The following is a 22481-nucleotide window of genomic DNA, read 5'->3' as shown; positions in this document are numbered from 1 at the left end:
GAACAAAGCCAATAGAGCCTTGATCCAGATTGATGAATGGCTAAGGGACAATCAACTGCAGATAGCAACGGCAAAATCCCAATGCATTCTGTTCTCGGGCCGGAGAAGAATTAGGAATGTAAACGTGGAAATAAGAGGGGAGAGCATACAATAAGTTAATAATGCGAAATATTTGGGGGTTGTGTTGGACAGGAACCTCAGGTTTAGTGCACATGTAGAAATGATATGCAAAAGGATCGCTCCCACCACCAGAGCACTGAGGGGATTGTTTAATAACAATAATGCAACCAAAACGTCGGTCAGGAGGTTGATAACCTCAGCGGTAATGTCATCGATGCTGTATGCTGCCCCAATTTGGGGAGAGGCAATAAATGTACAGAGGAACATGCGAAAACTGAGGAGCATACACCGTCTAACATTAATAAGAACAGTAGCAGGATTTCGTACAATTTCGTATGATGCGTTGTGTGTTCTGGCGGAGGTGCCACCCATAGAATTATTAATAAAAAAGCGAAGATTGAGAACAGCAGGAATGCTAAATAGTGAGGTGGAAAACATCATTGTGAGTGAATGGCAGAATGAATGGGCTGGATTGCAGATTGGGGCATGGACTAGACAATTGATACCTAATTTAGATGACTGGCTAAACAAAGAAAAAGGCAACATGAATTTTTACATGATGCAGACAATGACCGGTCACGGGTCCTTTGGCCAGTATCTATACAGATTTGGTAAGTGTACAAGCCCTCAATGTATCTACTGCCAAGAGGTAGATACCGTAGAACACACGGTTTTCACGTGCCGGAGATGGGAGAATTTAAGACAAGAAATAATAATAAACAACTTAAATGTGGAAAATCTAGTGAGTTGGCTAACTAGCAACAATAATAACTGGGATTGGTTCGCTAACTTCGCTGCAGTGGTTCTCCGTACGAAAGAGGAAGACGCGAGGCGTCAAAGACTTAAGGCACTGTGTAGGGTAGGGAGGACAGTCCATCCTCGGAGGGCCCGTATGCTGAGGTGTGCGGGTTCCAATGATGGGGATGGAACTCCTGGGGAAACTGTGAGCGGGGAAGGGAAAAGAAAAGACCGAGTCCCGGCCGGCGGTGTTGGTACTGGGGCTCTTCGGAGACTCTGGGGCCGGGATCGTCGGTTAGAGGCAGGCATCATGACCGAGTCCCGGTTCCCCGTAGAGGGGGTGTGGGACGGCATAGCCGGACCTCGCCTTCGAAATGGGGAATTAGAGGCAGGCACTGAAAAGAAAAATAAAAAAAGATCCGAGACCGGGGAGGCTAACCTGCCGTGCCGGGCGCACAACCGGTGGGCGGGGAACGCCTCCTTAGAGTATATGGACACTCTCCCCAACTGAGTATACTTAACTGGATATCCGGTTGGGGAGAGAAGGAAAAAAAATAATAAATAAAAATATTGTTGAGATGACCTCGCATGTGAAATATCTTGGGATGGGGTTACAGCAGTCGGGGAAATATAGCAAGCATATGGAAGAGATTACGACGAAGGCTGAAAAAGCAATAAATACTCTTAGCAGGCTGATGGGGCCCGAAAGAATTCAAATGAAAATTGATTATGGCCGCCGCGACTTCCATAATGTTATATGCCACACCAGTGTGGCACTGGCTTTCGATATTCAGCAGAACAAGAAAAATCTGAATGCGCTGCAACGAAGGATGAATCTTAAGATCACATACGCGTATAGAACGGTGTCTACTATAGAGGCGGGAGTCCTCGCGAGGGTACCGCCGATCCAACTTCAGGCAAGGAAACGCTTACGCATCTATGAAGGAATGAATCGGCAAGATGCAACAGACATGCTAATGCAAGAATGGCAGGCTATGTGGGACACCCCCAAACGAGCAATTTGACATAAAGGTTGATCCCAGACGGCCCCTATGGTTGGAGAGGGGACAAGGGAAAGTGGAGTATTACATCTCCTAGTTACTCTCTGGCCATGGGAGATTCGGAGAATATCTACAAAGGTTTAAAAGAAGAAAATTTAACAATTGTATATATTACCGATATATCGTTTCATCGGAACATACTTTATTCACCTGTGAGAGATGGTCAGACATCAAAGAAAGGGAGCAATGGACGAACATCACTCCGGATACAGTCGTAATTATTATGTTAAGAGAAACACAAGAATGGAAACGGATCGAAAATACGATAACAAAAATTTTGGAAACGAAGGAGCTCGATAGTGATAACTGGTTCCGGGAATTAATATAAGAAAACCGGTTGGTGACCCGGTGACTGAGTAGGGCCTGGGAACGACGTAGTCGGGTCCGGATTACCCCTCTCTGGTCTGTTAGAAGCAAGGCACAAGACGAATTCCTCAACAGATCCGAGCCGACCTGCCTTACCGGACATACAGCCGGCCGGCGGGAGGCTCGTTAGAGTCTAGAGACACTATGTTTGGGCCGAGCTAAGCGTAGATGCAAATCCGTTCCAAGCAGAGGAGAGGGGAAAAACCAAATTGGGTAGGCGCATCCCGTCGATGCTATAATATATGACTATCATAAATATAAAATTTATCTCGTCACCTTAAATCTAAGGACAACAATTCACTGTCACGCCTAGGTCGCTGAATGCCAGCAAGTACCTGTCCACCATTTAGAGCTTGGAGCTATTGGGCGATGGCTGACCGTTCCTCGAAGGTAGCCTCCTACAACAGCTCAAAAGGAGTCTTTTCCCTTAATAAACTACTGATGCCGGTTGAACAACGCAACCGCATCAAGGAACACCCACACGACCGAGAATGCGGCTCACACCATATTGACTCGCCGTTTGTGAGCGGCTAATTTTCCCCTTGACCTCTAAGTTTCAGGGTAACCCGATTTCTGCCCCCCCCCCCAAAGAGCGGGACAGTCAAACATCATATGTTCATTTGACTGGACCTCCTCGCAGACGCACAGCTCATCAGCTGCCAGGCGGAACCTGAACAGATATTGTCTCAAGTTAACGTGGTTGGTGAGCACGTGGACTTCCGTTGCCCTTAAAAATGAAATTGAGGCGTACCATCACCCCAGATCCTGTATAAATTTATACAAAGATCGTCCCTTAGTCATGGTCTTCTATTCCCGGTGCCATGCTTCCATCGCGAAGCTCTGAAGCCTCTTCCGCAGACGGGAGATTGGCAACTGTTCGAAATTTAGATCCGGTGCATTGTGATCACCGTTCAGCTCCGTACTGGCCCGGCACGTAACCGCATCCTAAATACCTCGGCCTCCCGACCTCTTCGCAATCTCGACATTGTTGCCCGAATTTTCACCACTACATCAATTGGGAGAGCCTTTCCCAATACGGTAGTAGCATCGTAGGAGGTTGTTTTTAAGACACCAGTGCAGATAATGAAGGCTCTGTGCTGGGGACTCTTTAAATATAGAATCAGTGCTCTATTCCTGTCCAACCTATGTACCCACACGGGCGCCGCGTAAGTGGTCATACTTTTGAAGACACCAGGGTACACCATGTACAATTGACCGGCCGACTTTTTGAGCAATTCTCCTAAGTTTGTGCATCACAGAGACGGCGTCCGTCGCTATTTGTTTGACAAGGTAGCTAAACAGCAACTTTTCATCAAACAAAACACCTAGGTACTTATGAACTCTTACACGGCTGATTACACAGCCTTTATAATTAATTTAGATAATTTGCCTGCGCCTTTCAGAAGGATATACTTCGTCTTGGACACAAAAATCTTTAAATTTTGATTGTCCATCCAGCCCTCTGCAGCTGACAAGTCTGCTTGCGCTCTTTCTTCCAGCTGCGTTCGTGAATTGCCACGAATTAAAAGGAGGCAGTCATCAGCGAAAGCCTGAGCCGTGACCGCTTCTGGAAATATCAATCCCAGAAATCCGTCAAAACCAAGTTCCACAGCAGAGGACCGAGAACGGAACCCTGCGGGCTTCCCCTGATCACGGACGTTTCCACAACTAGGCGCGCAAATTTAAACAGAGCCGTGCGGTTAGACAAATAGCCATGCAGAAGCCTGTAGGGTTTCTGGAATATTGTGGCGTTCCAACTTATAGAGGACAGAACTCCAACATAAGGAAGGAAATGCTACCTCTCTATGTCAATAAAAATAGCCAAAATATACTTACAGTTGGCGCTTTCCACCTCGGCAAGAGCATTTAAGTTGCAATCCTCGGTTCCAACCCTTTTCATGAAGCCATATTGGCCTCAATTTAGAAAACAGTTCATCTCAGTGCTTTCCTGGAGCCGTTCCACAACCAGCCTTCGCAGCAGCTTACTGAAACCCGGGAAGAGGCTGATGGGCCAATAACGTCGATCTCACTTGGATCCTTTTCAGGTTTTAAGAGCACCCTCACCAAGGCAATCTTCCAACAAGTTGGAAAGACACACCAGCTTAAGCACCCCGAGAACAGTCTGCCAGGTGGCTCTCTTATGACAGGCAGCAGATGGTATATAATATCCGGGTCAAGTTGATCAATCCCGGGTGCCTTTCTCAGTGCCATTCGAGAGACCACCCGGTCGGTATATACGGGATCCACAGTCCGTACGCCAAGAAAGGGTGTATTACCTGCCCGAACGCCAACTTCTGTTTCACCCTCCGGAGCATCTGGAAACAGAGAATCCAGGAACTCCTGGTATGTCGCCACAGGTGTTAAAGTATGGTTTCGACCACCAAATCTGCATCGAACACTGCACAAAACTTGCATAAGGCCTGGCCAGTAACATGATACTGGGAGCTGCCAGGGGTTGCTCTGAACCTCGCGCATGGAGTCCTGCTAGCATCTGAGCTTGGCGAACATCCAGAGTTAGATAATAAACTGTATTAGTGGAAAATTAATGATTGTGAAGTATGGATAATCGCTTGCCATTTTTTAATTGACATGCGAATTTTTTAAATTTAATATAAACTCATCATCCCAACGACTTGAAGATCTCGATGATATTGAAAAGTAGTGGAGTTATTATCTCGGATATGCATTCTAATTTTACTGTTCTCAGTAAAATCGTATAATAGAACGACAAGATTGGAACACGTCGGGTAGCACGTATACATTAACGAAAAACCATAAAAAATATCGGACGGGGCCCGAGTTGAAAATATCAATGCGTTATACAGGAAAAGATGACGAACTTCTCAATTAAATTATTAATGAAACAATACTCAGTGGCATTATAAAAAACCGCTGTGTGTAAAGACAATATGTTACCGTGCTAATCAATGATTAAGGTCTTTTTGAGTCAGTTTGATATCCTGTTCGTAGTTTTCATATCACCAGGATTAACGATTATTGTTCAATCCTACTGTGAAACATTCCGGAAATTGTACCACACTACAAAATATTGACGATTTTTGTAATTCACAAAAGACAGTGTGGTTTGTCACGATAAACATATTCTGCTGCTTTAACGTACTTGTAAAAAAATATATTTTTTTAATCATAAATACAGATTTTTTTAATTATTTCGAAAACTTCAATAATTTTGTTTTATTCCACTTATTTTTTCTATTTTGCTTTTTTCATTTATACCCATAGTTATCTTTTAAATTTACTAATGATGACTGTTGAACAATCGAAATACCATCTACTGTAGTTCTAATTTTTTATTTTTTTAACGGTTCTTGGCTTTTTTTTAAATATAAGTTGAACAAATGAATAAATAATTTATGTATTTATTAATATGTAAAAAAAGAAGAAATGAAGGAGAGACAATCCCCACTCATCAATAGGCTTACTGATATTGTATAAAGGTTAACTGACTAGGGTGTAAAAGTCCAATATTCAATTTCCGCTGTGACGAGAGTGTAATAAAATTAATATTTCCAGGTAAACTTGATTCGTTTCCTTGTAACGCATAAATTTAACATTTTTATAAGGAAATTACAACCCAAAATAGATAGGTATGACAAAATTTGATTAAAAATATTTTGCAAAGTAATTATTTTACAGAGTTGAAAACTGATGAACTGTTACTTCTTTTACTTGATATTAAGAAAACCACCCTTATTCTAAGTCTAATGTAATTACTTTCAAGCGTCTATTAGAAGAATAAATCGGCAAATATTAAGGAAGAATTATTTTAGACTCTGCTGCAGGTAAATTTATGCACATCCGATGAGGCGAAAGGGAATGCTGATACGCTATTCGAATAATAAAAATGTATTTTTGGCGTAATAATTTCCAAAAAAATTAATTATTTATATTAATTCAAAACGATTAAATAATTTAAATTTTAAAAAATTAAAGTTTTTTTCAAGAATAAATTACTTACCAAAGATCTTGAGAGCGGTTCTTGAATTACAACGCTGAAGATTACCAAAATATTTAGTAATATGTAGCCAAAAACCGTTAAGTGAACGATATTTGTTAAAAGTACTTTATCCGTTGGATAAATTGTAAAGAAAAGTATCGCAGATATCAAAGAAAGGATCTGAAATCAAATTTTATATTATTATTTTTGTAAGTAGTACTTTTCATTTATGAAGCATGAATTGTTTTGTAAATGTAAAAAATATTAATCCGTTTACTTCCAAAAGCGCATATTATGTCATACATGAAGATTGAATTAAGAACCAAAAAATTTGGATAGGGACAGTTTTTGAACTATGTTATTTTATGATCTAGTCGCTTACAACCGCGTAAAACATTGTTGAATCTTAAAGTTACACGGTAGAAGAGGTTTAAAGTCTGCTTACTTAATTACAATGACTCAGTCTTTTGAACCTCAGTACAGTTTGCCAAAATGTAAACGGAACGGAACGGTATTCAGGTGTATGTGGTGTGGTGTGGCGGGGGGGGGGGGTGTTTTATCCTACTTATTGCAAAACCTAGACATCTTTCCGTTACTACTGGATATTTCTTATTTCTGTTTAGTCGGCGGGTAGTTAATTTTTTTTTTTTTAAGGCAATTGTATATTAAACTTATTGGTTTTTAAGTGGAAGGAATTTAGTATTGCGTTCCGATGCTTTTAGAACATGGATTTTTGAAAAAGTTTACTTGGATTATTCTAGGGAGAATTGCAAACTTTTTGCATCCTTCTTCCGGCACAATTCCACTTCAGTCCGTCCTTTGAAGGACTTTCGGTGCCAGTACCTTTCGGTTTAGCATGAAAACGCCTGATGGGGCCCTAGTTTGATGGAAGGGGTAATGCATTCTCTTTCCGGAGAAATTTGCGTAGAAAGAGAGGCAGTTGCCTCTCCCCAGTCGAAAAGAAAATACTATAGATTATATTTATATAGTATGACTCAAAACGTTTTAGTCAAGAGACTATTTCTATGGTACTTTATTTTTCGCCGTTGTTTTTCTCGTATTTTAATTTATTTTTTCCGTTTTCATATAAGAAAATATTTTTTTTAATTATTCCGCGTAAAAATTGTAGAATGTTTATAAATTTAAAAAAGGAAAATAAATTAATTCTATTTTTTTAAATATATAAAATATATTTTTAATTAATTTTTTAATGAAGTTGATTTAAAAAATAGCAATCGATAAACAAGCAAATAATCACGACATTCCACAGTGTGTTTCATTCGTATTTTGGCAGTTTTATACTGTTGCCTCAACGTATTGGCTCGTGTAATGTTTTTTTACGTCATCGGTGTTTTCTTTAATGAAATTTAAACAATTATTACTATAGTCAATAGATATTTCTGAAGCAAATGACAGAAAACAGTTTTTGTTACTGAAACTACGTTATAATGGATAAAACCTTAGTGTATTTTACAAACAGGCATATACGATTTTTTTTGTAGTAAACTAGTAGGAAATACTTTTGAAAGTATGTTAGGTTCTCACGAAGTGTACTCTAATCAGATAAAAAAACAACCAATCTGATCTGGTTAATAAATAATTTTAATTAATTATTATTTTCGAAAGTTTGCTGAATTTGATAAGAGTCAGAATGCTTAATTTCATGGTCTTTAAGAGCCTATTATAGAGATCGAAAATGGAGTCTGCAAATACTGTCATAATTTTTTTTTCCTGGTAAAGGGCTGTTGTCATACCTTTGAAAGTGCTTTTTCCACAAAACTCTACTAATATCATTCAAACTAATCGAGGATAATACATTACATTTATGTGACTAAAAATTAATTGGGCCGTTTACATGGTCCATTAAATACTGAAATTTCCATGTAAATTACTCTAACATTTTTTGCTTATATTATGCTCTCACTCGTATTCATTATAATTTTGAGAATTGGAATTTAGAGGTCTTAATTAAAATTTCTTCAACTGTTATTAATATCTTTAAATTTGATTTAAATCAGAATTAAATCTTTGTTTGCTTGTTACATTCACAATATAGTATTAAGAACACTAACTACTGACCTACTTCAGTATATCTGATATTTTGTGTATTTTTTGATTATTTACAAATAAAACATAATTTACTTACTGTATAATGAAGGAATTATTTATTTATGTATAAAACAATAATCAGTTGTAGGCAGATAGATTTTAAAACAAAAGATACTCATAACTATAATACAAAAAAATAAAAAATAAAACAATTAAGTTTGGGAAATCCACAGAAAGATATTATTTGAATGTAAGCCATCTTAAGTAGGCCCAAATCTCATGAGAAATTATTGCTTGGGAGTAGTACCCTGTGATAATGTAAACATTTTTATAAAAAGATAAAAATAGTTTTTAATTTAAAAATTTTTTACTCTATCAAAGGTTTCTTTTCCCTCACCAAAAGGTTAGATTAGTTGTTGAACTAAGAAAAGTTTAACTTTTGACTGAACCTAAACTAAATAGTTTCAACAAATTAAAAAAATATTTGTGCCTGTGTGTGCATGTGCATGTGTGTGTGTGTGTGTGTGTCTGCACATGCTTGTATGCATTTTTCTCATATCTGTATAAAAAAGGAAAATTACTCAAATTTTTACTAACAATCCATCTTAGTAATATTATCGAGCAGTAGTATTACACAGAACATTATTATTGAGCGCTCAGTTACACAGAACACACCAGAATCATTTCTTCCACAACTATGAAAATTATTTGTTACTTATAGTTCATATAACTAGAAATATAAATATAAATGGGTTTTGTAAAAGTTCAGATGTTGAGACTGCATCAAGTATGTTACTGAATTTGTGTGCATAATATTTTTTTACCTTTGGTTTATTCATAAGTTTTTTTTGAGATATGTGATGATGACTAATATGCATGCATTTTTTTTTACATAATGTAATCAATCTGAAATCAGATTTTAATTATAGAAAGCCAAAAATAGATTAAGTATTAATATGTTTACTAGAAAATAATCATGGAATTTCTTTAATTTATTTTTATTAAAGATTTTACTGGGATTTTCTTTTATTCTACATTACGTGAAAAAAAAAAAATTTTTGTAAAGAGTTTAAATGAATTGAGAGAATGTACTTGGTACATTATCAAAGGTAATAGTGGGATATTCCTTTATGATATGTAAATCATAATTTTGCACCCAATCTTGCTTGTTTCAAAAAATAAAGTATAAAAAAAAGCTTTCTCACTATCTTTTTTTAAAAATGTACAGCCTCGAATTGTGAAGCTTTTGAGTCAGATACAATGTGTGTGGGATCCATTGTATTTGATTTGTAAACATGAATTAACAAACAACAGCCTATACTATACAAGATGGTTCACAGTATGATTTTTATTATTGGACTTCAAATTTAATGCTGTTTCTTAGTAAAGATATATAATTCTTAATAAAGCTTATATATATATATATATATTTTATAAGATAAACACGATCAGAACAGAAAATCTGTAAGTATTGCATTAGGCTACAACTAAACCGTTTTGGCACATTATTTTATTAAACAAAACTTATTTATTTTTATATATAGTGAATTTAATTTCCTTCAGCATAATAAGGATATATATGTATGTTAGGTGCTATAACAAAATGCTGATCTAACATGAAACACCAGTAACTCAGTAGTTCAGTACCAGTAACAAGTTCAGGCTTAATAGGGAAAGTTAGAAATGAAGACACTTATCATTCGCTTATTCTCTGAGCTGAATGTAGTGTTGCATATCAGATGGAAAGATCTATAAACTGCATAATATTCTCTTCTACAAGTTATACTTTACTCTTTTCATTGCAGGGACTGGCTATTAAATTAGCATTACTATTTTATGAGAAAGCAACTGTGACTACTACACTTGTGCTTTGAGCTTTACATGAATCATAAAAGATCAGAATAGGTAGTGTAAAATGACAAATTAATTTACCCCTTTCCATTATAAATCAGTGAATGCATTATATTCCCAGTAATAAGTACACAGAAAATACATTTACAACATGTAGCTTTCACTTTATTGAAAATCAAGGAGTAATCAAGTTAACATTTTAGGTGTTTACATGATGGACAATATACAAGAAAAAGCCATCAACTGGCTCTTCATGACTAACATACAAATCACTATTTTCTGCGTGGATTCACTTGTTTTGATAAATAGAATTTAAAAAAGTCCCTAGAGTGTTGTTCTACTGAAAACATATGAACATCATAAATAATGAATAGATTTAGAGCTATTTTTACATTTTAGGGTTGAATTCTATTTATCAAACTGAGTGACAGTCTTTTGTATAACACAGGTAGCATGCAATTTTTTATTAATACTTTTATTAGATTTTGCATATGAAATTTTTGAGTAAAATGTTCTCAGTATTGATAAATCAGTAATTATGAAATGAGTTTTCTGAATACACTTAGTTTTAATTTTTTTAATTTACTTGTACAATCGTTATTCTTGTTATTTGTCAATGAAATATCATTACCAACTATTAAATAGGTTTGGTATTTATTATTTTACACGAGTAGATAAAGTATTTTGTAATGAAAAAAAGATTAAAGTAGATTCTTTACGATTAACGATTACTATTTACACTCTTCTATATACAGTTTTTTCATTCATAAAGTAATTTTGATTCTGATGAATATGCCAAATGAGGATGTCATCAAAGAACCACTTTAACTGGGTATATACTAGTTTTTAAATGTGATTTTGTTGCATTAAATAATTGGGTAACTGCCAAGTGTAGTCGAAGTGTTTATGGAGTGTCAGTAAAGAAACTTCTGCAGCATGCATGTGATAATTTTTCTATATGAACACAGTTATATTCTATCTGATATATACATATGAATATATATATATGTATATGTAGGGTTGAAATTTAACAGTGCCTGTGTTGGGTTTTCATTTGGTTTATTCAAATCTTTCAAAGTAATCTTAAATTTTAATTAAAATTACCATAAATTAAGAGTATTTGATACATTAGTGATTAAACTAAATATCCCAAAAAAGCTGAAGTTTAGTTAATATTATGTAATTTAGTTATTATTATGGCTGTAAGCTCAGTCAGATGAATTAATTTAGATAGAAGCAAAAACCTGTGTGGCATGAAGAATATGTCATTTAACAGTTAAAATTTGTTCTTATAAACTCTGGCAATATGCACTTGATAAATCAGAAAAATTTAGTGAGACATATAACAGACATGGTTGAAAAGAGATTATAGAATTCGGTCATAAGAAGTAGGAAAAAATAAATTATAATGAGAACTAGTGATAACAATTATTCTTATATTAATTTTTACAAATCTATGCAGAATTTTTAGATTTTTACAATTCCATGATAATTAGTAGTTGTTGCACACATAATGTTACATAGAGTAGTGCTAAAAAAAATATATTACTTCATGAAGTTTTTGAGCAGATGTTTAATATCATAAAAAAACTTTTTACTATTGGTTTTTCTAGTTTTTATATGTTAAAAGATTTAAGTTAGTGAGATTAATTTTCATAGACCACTCAATGGAAGTTCTGTCTACAGTCATTACCCCTGGAATGTATGGAAATGATCAACGGAAATGTAAAAGCTTGTTCATAACACTTAAGAAGAATCTAAATAAAGAGAAGTATTTTTTTTAATGTTCAGAATCATTTAGACCATTTGTGAATACCTTAGTATTTATGTGAATATATGTGTGCATAGGACATATACATACATTTACAAGAAAACACCTTACATGCATCTATAGGTATGTAGGGAACCTGATTTTAAAAAATCAAGTAAATTACCAAAAAAAAAAAACCTGTAAACCTCTCTAAAATAAAATTATTTATAAGTAAAAATATTATTCTCTCATTTCATGACTAAAACCCAGGGATAAGTTATAATTTAAAAAAATAAGTTTTTATTAGTGGAATAGTACCACTTATGAGGCAAATAACAAAAGTAGAGGAGTAAATGACCTTGTGTATAACAGTTTTCTTAAAAAATAATATCACAATATTAATGTTTTAAAAATGGAAATGATTGGTAGGCACTGAAAAATCAACATTCTTTGGATATCCCCTAATTAAAAAATGCAGGAAATCTTTTGTTACAATTGCTTTTGTGAGTGACCATAAATGAAAAAAACAAACAGCTGACTAGTCAAACATTACTGGTAGATTTTAATTTCAGCTGTCAGATATTTTAAAACAATGTTACAGTTAATATAAGGATTAAAAGAAACAAGCCATCTCAAAACTGGTTGAATGAAAATTAAATTTTTGATTTGTTATTAGAGCATTGCATTACACACACACACACACACGCACATATATATATATATATATATATATATATATATGTAACATGCAATTTGTTGTTAATAAATTGTAGTAAGATGTATCATACCAATTCTCCAACTTTCAGTTGGAATAGTGGAGAACGTAAGTATTCCGTCATTTTCTGTAGCGGTTTTGGGATCCAACCTGTAACCATTTAAATAATAAATTGTAATTATATTTATTTTTATCAAAAATTCATTAAAAAAACAAAAATTTGACAAATGTAATTTAAAAAGTTTTGCTTGACAATGTGATAAGCATAACTCTTCAACTTAAAATATTTGATTTACCGAAAAAAATAACATATTGCTTATCATATATTCGCACACATTACAATATTTCGTAAAATAATATTACAAATATGAATTAGCAGTATTATAATGCTATTAACTGAGAAGTTGTATTATACAAAATCTAAATATTCAATTGATTATTTACAAAAATGACTTTGTTCAAAGTCATTTTTTGAACAAAAATACTTTTGTTCAACAACTGGTATCAATCATTATCTGGGAGTGTATATTTCCAAGTTGTAAGGAAATTAGGTTAATATCCCATAATATAGTATATCTTGTTAATACTGTTTAAGCTTGTATAATAACCTGTGGTTAACATTGATCAAAACAGCTTTTGAAATGATTACATTTATTTTTAATTTGTACATAGCACTATTCAAGATTATTTAGAAATGAGCTATCTTGTACATTAGGTATGAGTTATCTGCTGAACAGCTATGAACCTCATCTATGTTACCATGACCTAAGCCACAGCAACAGTGTCAAATTGTATTTCATCTAGAATTTTAGTCTAGACAATAGATTTGTTTTCTTACCAGATGTAAATACGAGTGAATAATGATTGGTGCAGTTGCTTGAACAGAAGTATACACAATAAAAATTGAATTATAGTTATTAATCTGCTAGGAGAATAATCTGAGGAATTTTTTTAATTTTAACTGGTTATTGAGCTGTAACTAATTCTTACAAATATTGTATAAGTTATAAAAAAACTGTTATTTTAATGTTGAAGTTCAGTAGGAGTCAAGTTCATTTTATAAAATCACGGAATATTTTTCATTATTAATGTACTGGCTAAATCAAAATGCAATAGCATATATATTAAATTTAAGTAAGTCAAAGCTTTCTCGTGTTTTAAACTTTGAAAACTTTATATATATAAAGTAAAAATTTTAATAATAATTTAAGAAATAATTCTGCATTATCAAGTTATAATTTATATATTTAACAACTGATGGGAAACAGGCAAAGATAAATTTTGTCAAATTATATAAAAAAATTTTGTTTTGGTAATTTGTTTGTTATTTTTCATAAATTTAAGTGTTTTTATTTAAATAGTAAATTTATTTTTATTATAATTTGTGTAGAAACTAAGGTATATTTCTTTTGTAATCATATGTTCAAATCTAATGTTGGTTTATCATTAATGAAAATGTTTGTTTTCAATAAATGGTTTTCATTTTCATTATATCTCACAAATGGTTGATTCTTTTTTGAACAAAAAGCTTAACGTGTTTGTGTAAGGCATACAGCTAGTATTTATCAAAGGCATAGATAAAAGTCTATTAAAAACATGTATTTGCCCATGAAGTGAAATTTCTGAGTGTCTTTCTAAGATGACAGATTCTCTTCTGATGATGAAATTGATTTTGTAACAAAATCAAACGTTACTATTTTGTTTTGAAGAGTCTTAATAAAATGCTAATCTCATCATCATTATTAAATATTTATAAAGCTTAAATATATTCATTTAGTATAATATCATCTCTTGGACTCCCTCGAAAAGTCAGAACAAGTTTTCAAAATACAAAAATGAGCTGTAAGATCATTAAGTACCCGTAAGTATGAATTATGTTGACTGAAAATTAAAAATATTAACCTTTCATTGTGCTTATAATTATGAATGTATGATCTTTATTTAAAAGAATTCTTACTTTTGAAGATAACAATATCCACCTCTACCAAACCAGACAACAGAATTGTTTTTATACAACTCAACACAATACTTCAGCTACAAGAAAGAGCAGTATTATGCTTCTGTTGGGATTTTTAATAAATTGCCGAACCATATAAAAAGTTTTTCCCACCAATTTTACAATTAAAAGATTTTACAAAAACAATATTACTTTGTTGATAAACTTTTGCATAATACTAATTAAAAGATTTTAAAAACTGCATTTTCTGTATCCATTCAGTGTGTAAATAAATATGAGCTCAAATAATTTTCATTAATGCCTTCCGAACTGTGAATTATTTGTTATATCTAGTTACTTCATCATGTATTTACCTCATCATGATTTTATGTGTTTATATTTTAAATAATTAGGATGAACTTAATCATACTAATTTTTTATATTATTATTCATTGTGTATTTTATGATTGTGTTTTGATCAAGGGTTTACTATGGTTTTCCTTGATCCATCCAGGTAAATGATGAGGCAGTTACGTTTTTTGTAAGTGAAGTAGCATTTCTGCCCATTCCTGATGAAATTTACATACAATGTATTAATATGCAACAATCAGAAAAATATTTATTTATGTTATGGTTCACTAACAAAATATGAAAGAATTCATTCCTCTTAATTTGGAGGAAACATGGTAAATTCAAAAGTTTTTTTGAAGATTAACTGGAGTTGCAGTTGGTGAGTTTAATTTTGGGAATATAGTGGTAATTTCTGCAATGAATGTGAAGAAGAGATTACACAAGAAAGTGAAAATTTAGCACACAAATGGAGAAATACCATGAATGGAAAAGAAGAATAAGGATAGAGAAATAGAAAATCTAAAAAGAGAATGTGTAATATATGAAGCTAGAGTTTTAATATTAACATGATTAATCTAAGAAAATTATAAGTACAAGTTTTCTGTAAATTTAATATTTTTTAAATATTTGTGTTTAGGATGTAAATAATTTTTGTCCTATTTGAATGATATTTTTTAAAAAAATTATATTTTCTATGTGGTTCTGTAACCAGTATTTACACTTTTCTAAAATTTTTGGCAAATTTAAAAAAAATTATCTGAATTTGAATTTCAGAATATTTTTTCAATTTTTCAAAAAATTTAAATTTTAAAAATGTATCAAATTAATATATAACAAAATAAAGTACTATAGACAAAAAAATTTACATTAAAAAAAATCCAGAGTACAACATTGAAACTGGCCAAAAAAAGTCTAAATTTTCACTCTTTATAGATATCTAGAGTTGCTATTAAAAATATGAGGCAATTTTTAAAAAAAGTAATTAATTTGTATGTAAAAAAAAATGTATAAGTTCTAAGAGTTTTTTTAGACAACCCTTTCCCCTTAAAACTATATATATATATATATATATATATTTCAACAACTCTTTTTAGTTAATCATTACAATTAAATATTTTAAACCTTATTGAAAACATAATAAGTAAAAAAATAAATAAAGAAGTAAATCATGATACATATATCTAATCCATTTTTTGAAAATCTCTTAGAAGTGTTGTGCAATTCCTCACTATGTTTGAGACATTTCAATGGTTGCAAGTTTTTGAGCAGTCAAAAAATCTGTAAAGTATATGTTTGTTCATTTAATACATAGTTTTATCAGTTTAAACAGCATATTTAAGCACAGATGCAATAGAAATTACTAATAATTTGTAAATGTATACTTGGCTGTTTTTTTAACTACTCAAAAATAATTTTCAATTGTGAAGACATAAGAGGTTAATTTTAATCACAACAGTCATTTATAATTAAAATTATAAACATAATTATAAGTCATTTTCTTATTTAAAACAGTTGCATTAATGCTACTAAACAGTAAGAAATCTTTTATGTAATAGATAAACTAGCATATCAACGGACACTTTACTTAAGAAGGAAATGTTCTGAAGCATCTTACATCCAATAATCTAATAAGTAGTGGTCCATTAAAATTCTTAAGTCATAGCAAATTTTATGATTGGTAAATTGAGTGCTCATCATTACTGGCAAATTAATCTAACATATATATATATATATATATATATATATATATATATATATAATGTACATATTTCACAAGTTAATTGAATTGAACAAGCCAAATGAATTTTTATGTAGTTGTGAAGATGTTCTGTTCAAAAGTAAAATGATGGAAATAATTTTTTTTTTAATTATTTACATACTACTCTAACACATGATTAAGCGTGTGATAATGCTTGTGATTTAATCACAAGCATAAGGTTCAATATAATTTAAAAATATAGCCTTGTAGAATTTCTGATTTTTGTTTTACAAGCACAGTTTAATAAAAATTGTAATCAATTACAACACCAGTATTAAATATTGTTGTAAAAATTTATCTATTGAAATAAAGATTACACTGTATAAAATGAGAATTATTTATTTAGATAAGTAAATAAATATTTCATTCATATCATTGCATAATATTATTATTTACATGAATCATATTAGGAACAAGTTATGCTCCAGAGGTAAAAAATGGAATCATTCCGAGTTTTCCAAAGACAAAGAAAGAAAAAATAATAATTAAAAATTTAAGACACAATAAAGTAGTCTAAAGATTAGTTGTATGTAATAGAATGTGCAAAGAAATATATTATAGAATAATTACAAAAAAAATCATAAAAGTTAAAAAAAGGTATTATAAAAAAGTGATATTTTAAAGACATTTCTGGAAATAATTATATTACTTAAAACTATAAATAGAATATTATTGTTTTTATAATAGAAAATAAATAAAATTTATTATTTAATTTTGAATAAGTTGGTTAGATTTTATTTTTGTTTGGTAATTAATGAAAATAATATCAGCTCATAAATTACTTATAGATTGAAGTAATGTTAAGCTGTGTAAGAGGAAAATCTTATAACTGGTTTGGTGGAAGTGGATTTCTTTTTTTTTGCAAAAGGGTGCTCATTCATTATTTAGATGCATGAAAATATTATAATTATAAATTTAATAGATATTAGTCTATACAAATCACATTTGTTAGTATAGGACATAAATCAGACAATCCATTTTAATATTCTAAAAATTCATTCTGACTTCTAAGTAGCTCCATGATATTGTAGTTGAAGCACCAACCTTCCCATGCAGGAGGTGATATTTAAATAGTTCAGCCAAATCAGTTACATTTTAACAGTAATGGTTCCTTGAAACTGTACATGGTCACTATTTTATGGTTGGATTCTAATTAACAACATATCATGTCCATGTAAACATAGATGTATCAAGCCACAGACACACTCATTAGATGAAGAAGGAAGCCAACTGCCTGTGCCTGAATTAAGAAAGGTGTACAAGATTTATGCCGATTTCTGGATATCGTGTGAACCATTCATTCATACATTAAACGACATTCATAGTCATAATAAGCATTTAATTTATTAATTACAAGTTGACTGCCTAATTGAGATATTTAAAGCAAAATAATTTGGTTTTGTTGCTAATGAAATCAATCAGTTTCTAGGATATTTCTGGATTGTTTAGAGAACAACATATAAAAACAAAAATAATTCTCTTTTAATGAAATAAAACATTATGTTATACTTGTCTTTGATTTATATTATATTAAACACAGTGTCACTTTATTTTAATGAATAGATTACTACAAAACCATAGTTACTTTAATAATTGAAATAGCATTATTTTTGAAGAACATAATTTTATGTCTAATGTCTGTTACAAGCATTCACCTTTTTGTTCATTGCTAATCATGGCTGTTGGCATGACTGCTGGTTTGCTTTTATAGCAGTCTAGACCTAAATGTTTATTAAAAATTCTGCTCTTGTGTTTATTTGTTATCTCATATATTTCTTATCTTAATTTTAAATATACTTTGTGTTCTCAGTAAATCAGGCTTGTTCCAATCATCTTTAATTACTGAGAATTAATCATATTACGCAAAGCTAGAAAGATTTTTTACAAAAACATAGATAATTTTAATTCACTGTTAATAAATAGCTTAACAAATTGTATCCTAGCAGGAGAATATAATTATTTTGTTAAAATTAATTTTTTTCACTTACTGCTTTTCTTTTTTTTGTTCACCACATTTTCACAAAGATCTCTTCTTCTTCAGAATAGAATTTTTATAAAAAAGAAACAGATCTCTGTGAAATTACTAATGAAGATAACAAAAAATGGGAAAGCAGTAAGTGAAAAATAATTGTAAACAAATTATTTTAATTCATTGTATAAGGGAAGTAATTCTTAAAAACTACATATATATTTTATGGTACATAATGCCTGAAGAGATTCTTATTTATAATCATTATTAATGTGTACTTAAAAGCACACTAAGAATAACATAAATAGTAAAAGTTGTTATTCTATGTTAACAGAATCTAATGAATACTTTATAAGATAACTCTAGAATGTGATACCTGTATTACCGTTTTCTTGTGATTTAAAAACAATGAATTTTTTTTTATAAAACTTCAGAGAAGTATATGTTTATACAGCTTTTTTATTTATTTACTTGTTATATAGCAACTTCAGAATCATAATAACCTAGAAAGAATGAAGAATCATTAGAACAATCACATTTCTAGTACTCTTCAGAAAAATTTTTATGTTTTCACAAACTTAAATTTAAAAGAAAAAAAATAGGTAGTTTTCCCTTAATAAATAGAAACAATGCATTATATGTATTGTTTCTTCACAGAAGGGGTACATTAATTTGTTGCATTACACTTTTGTACCAGTCTTTTTTATGGCTAATGTAAAACACCTGAGGAACTAGACCGATTTACTCTCTCTAAAAGTAATGGTGTTTGCTGAACAACCAAACTCTGTTTTGTTTCAACCACTTTAATTCTCATTCTCTTGTAAGCCTGGCATGGGTGATTATTGTTCTGAGAATGACTAAGTCAATTTCAGGACTGAGCGTATCTCTTGTCAGGTAGTCAGTCTATAACCATTTTAGTTATGACACCTAATATACTGCAGTTGCAGTTATAATTCTTTAATCAAATTTGATTTTATCAGTTTATAAAATTCAAAACATTTTATGAAAAATTAGGTAGGAAATAAAAAATCCAAAAACTACATATTTTCTGTTAGGTCTTGAAACTAGATATTGTCTTGAAGAGATAAGGAAATCCATTTTATGTTATTAGTAGCAATGTTGTTAAAATTTATGGTTTTTATAAATTCTATATTGTTTAAGTGTATTGAGTTCATGATGCCAACACCTAGAGGGTAAAATTTGTATGTTATTTTTTATATTTTTGTACAATTTGTATGAGAAAATTCAATTCTAATATATATTGTGTTTATATATTTTAATTGTATCTATAGATGAATGTGCTTCCAAATCTGTTTCTTGCAGTAATATAGTATTTAGTGCAGACACTAGTTTAATTTGTGTACTTCTAGGTTTGTATATGCATATTTCTTACTGTCACTAAGTATACTTCTTATACTTACCTGTCTTTTATGATATACATCTGTAATTCTTGGATTTAGCCACTATTTAGCACATTTTAATGTTGGTAATTTTTAGTGTATACCTGGATGAATTGGTCTGGGAACACACCCATCCTGGAGTAGATTCAAGTTATATATGTTTTATGTTTAGGTTAGTTACAAGTGTTTAACAGTTTTTCAAAACTGATGGAGTTTGAAGGAGTACTTGAGCAATAATCAGTTTTTTGTTTCATTTCATCTATTACAAATATATAATTAACAATCCTTACTACATTTTCATGTGAAATTTCTTTTTTGATTGAATTATTAAAAAAAACGTTTTTGTTTATAATAGTCAATATTTCTAATAAATATCTTTAAACTAGCTTAGTATCTAACTAGTTCAAAAAATTTAAATAAACTTTTTGAATAGATTACTGGAAATTTTTATGACAAGACATAATTAACCAGGTATTATTTTTAAAAAAAACAATATATTGATTATCTGAATTTTATTAAATGAAGTACCATTTGTTTCAATATTATAAACAGTAGAATAGAAAATTAATTATAACTTACCTTGTATCTTTTGGTGAAATGCACGTATAAATCAGCTATTAAAGTTCATTAGATTTTGTCATACAGTGTTCTACAAATAAAACTCCCAAAAAGGGCGTGAGTAAGTTTGCATGAGGTAAAGCTACTTTAAATGTTATTTAGAAATTAAAGATAACAGAGGCACTTAAATCTTATCTCTTCAGCTTATTATGCAACTTTTATAGTTACAAGGATATAGGTATAGTCATCATTCTGTTGAAACTTTAAATAGACAATATTAAGAAATTAATCTCAGATGTGTGTGCACGCGTGCGTGCGGGCGCGCGCATGTGGTAACATCTAAATAAGTTGAAACATAATGACAACATTTATTTAAGAAATTATACTTGTAATAATAATGCTATTTATACTTTACATTGTTTTTGTCTTAATTCCCTCATAATTGATTTTAAATGGAACATACTTCAGGTAAGATAAATCTCTGGCTAGTTAAATAAAAAATTAAATGAATTTGACTAATAATAATATAATAATGCAGTAGAATTGATATATTTACATACACAAACACACATCTTTTATTCCATTAACTCCTTACATTGAAATAGTAAATTTCAATCACAGTAATTAAATTTAAATAAATTCAGCAGGCCCCCGATTCATAACATTCAACTAATGAAAATCCAGAAATATGAAGGGGATGGTTGAGATTTTATTTAACTTCTTTTTTTAAGGGTAGCAAAAAATTTTTTTATTTTCAATTAGAGTGTGGGTAGTTACTCCCTTGATTTATTCTTTTTATTTTATACTACCAAGCAATTCATGATTGGACATGCAATAATAACCAGAAAAAGTAAAACAAACACGTTAAATGAAGATACATTACCATTAACTGTAAAATAAGTTTTTTTGCACATTTACTTACATTAATGTTTATCTTCATTAAAAATTATTTTTATTTTTATTTACATGTATTCTGCTCAAAAAGACTCATAATGAATTATAATTACTTTCATCTCTCATTTCCCTCTTTTGTTGTTAAATATAAATATTATTGTTTATATTTTTAACACATGTTAGGATGTTGTTTTTATTAATTAAATATTGTACTGCTTTCTAAAAGCATAATACAGGACAGGATAACATAACTGATCTTCAGCCAATTTTTTATTTTCAGTATCCTTATACTAATTATTATTATCCACTTCTTACACAATAACATGAATCCAATGGATTCATATTATGGTAATTATATAATTAATATATATATATATATATATATATAATATATATATAAGTATATTATATAATTAATGGATTCATGAATTATTGATGAACAATAAATTATCAATATTAATTTCAAATCATGAACAATTCTATTAACACTTGGCAAATAAGGTTTACATTTACAAATAGAAGGCCTTTTCTTATTAATTGATTTTAATTAATTATTTTATTAAATAATAAGATTTGGTAATAATAAAACATATCACTTTCAAAATACTTAAAATTATGTTTATGCTTCTAGAAGAACTTTTAAAAATTATTTTATGCCTCCTTATTAATGGTGTGGCAGGTTTTAAATTACAAATAGAATAGCTAGCCATTATAAAGGATGTAAAAGAACCATCCAAGTATTCTAAGTAGTTTAATTCCCATAGAAAAGTATTGTCATGTAGATAGATAATAAATTTAATTAATGGTATGAAGAGTAAAATAAATCAGAATTTACTGATTTTTATGAGTGGACTGACATTACATCTTTTTTACATATTTTCAAAATGTGGGAACAATATTCATAATAATGATTTCATGTATTATATGAAATTATAATGTACAATAATAAAAACAGTTATAAAAATTAAAAACACGACTGCCAAAAAATAAATAAATTGAACTAAAA

At 30.6% G+C, this 22481-nt stretch overlaps 2 protein-coding genes across 4 annotated transcripts in view; one reads left to right on the top strand and one right to left on the bottom strand.

The window, feature by feature from the left end:
- Positions 1-20753, bottom strand: part of LOC142322838 (uncharacterized) — a 51500-nt gene extending 30747 nt beyond the window's left edge. The window contains exons 1-4 of one of the 3 annotated variants that reach the window (XM_075361910.1): positions 20603-20753; positions 19000-19126; positions 12682-12758; positions 6265-6423 (exon numbers count right to left, since the gene is read on the bottom strand). In XM_075361910.1, coding sequence (XP_075218025.1) covers positions 6265-6423; positions 12682-12732 — 210 coding nt within the window. In that variant the 5' untranslated portion in view covers positions 12733-12758; positions 19000-19126; positions 20603-20753. The remainder of the gene's footprint in view (positions 1-6264; positions 6424-12681; positions 12759-18999; positions 19127-20602) is intronic. The other 2 variants (XM_075361912.1, XM_075361913.1) reach the window with 2 other exon arrangements.
- LOC142322839 (uncharacterized protein CG3556) overlaps positions 1-22481 on the top strand; it is an 87742-nt gene that overhangs the window by 41697 nt on the left and 23564 nt on the right. The gene's annotated exons all lie outside the window — the stretch shown is intronic.

The sequence above is a fragment of the Lycorma delicatula genome, chromosome 4 (assembly GCF_047948215.1).
Source record: "Lycorma delicatula isolate Av1 chromosome 4, ASM4794821v1, whole genome shotgun sequence".
NCBI classification, from domain to species: domain Eukaryota; kingdom Metazoa; phylum Arthropoda; class Insecta; order Hemiptera; family Fulgoridae; genus Lycorma; species Lycorma delicatula.
Note: the sequence above shows the minus strand (reverse complement) of the source record. Positions and strands in the feature narration are given on the sequence as shown.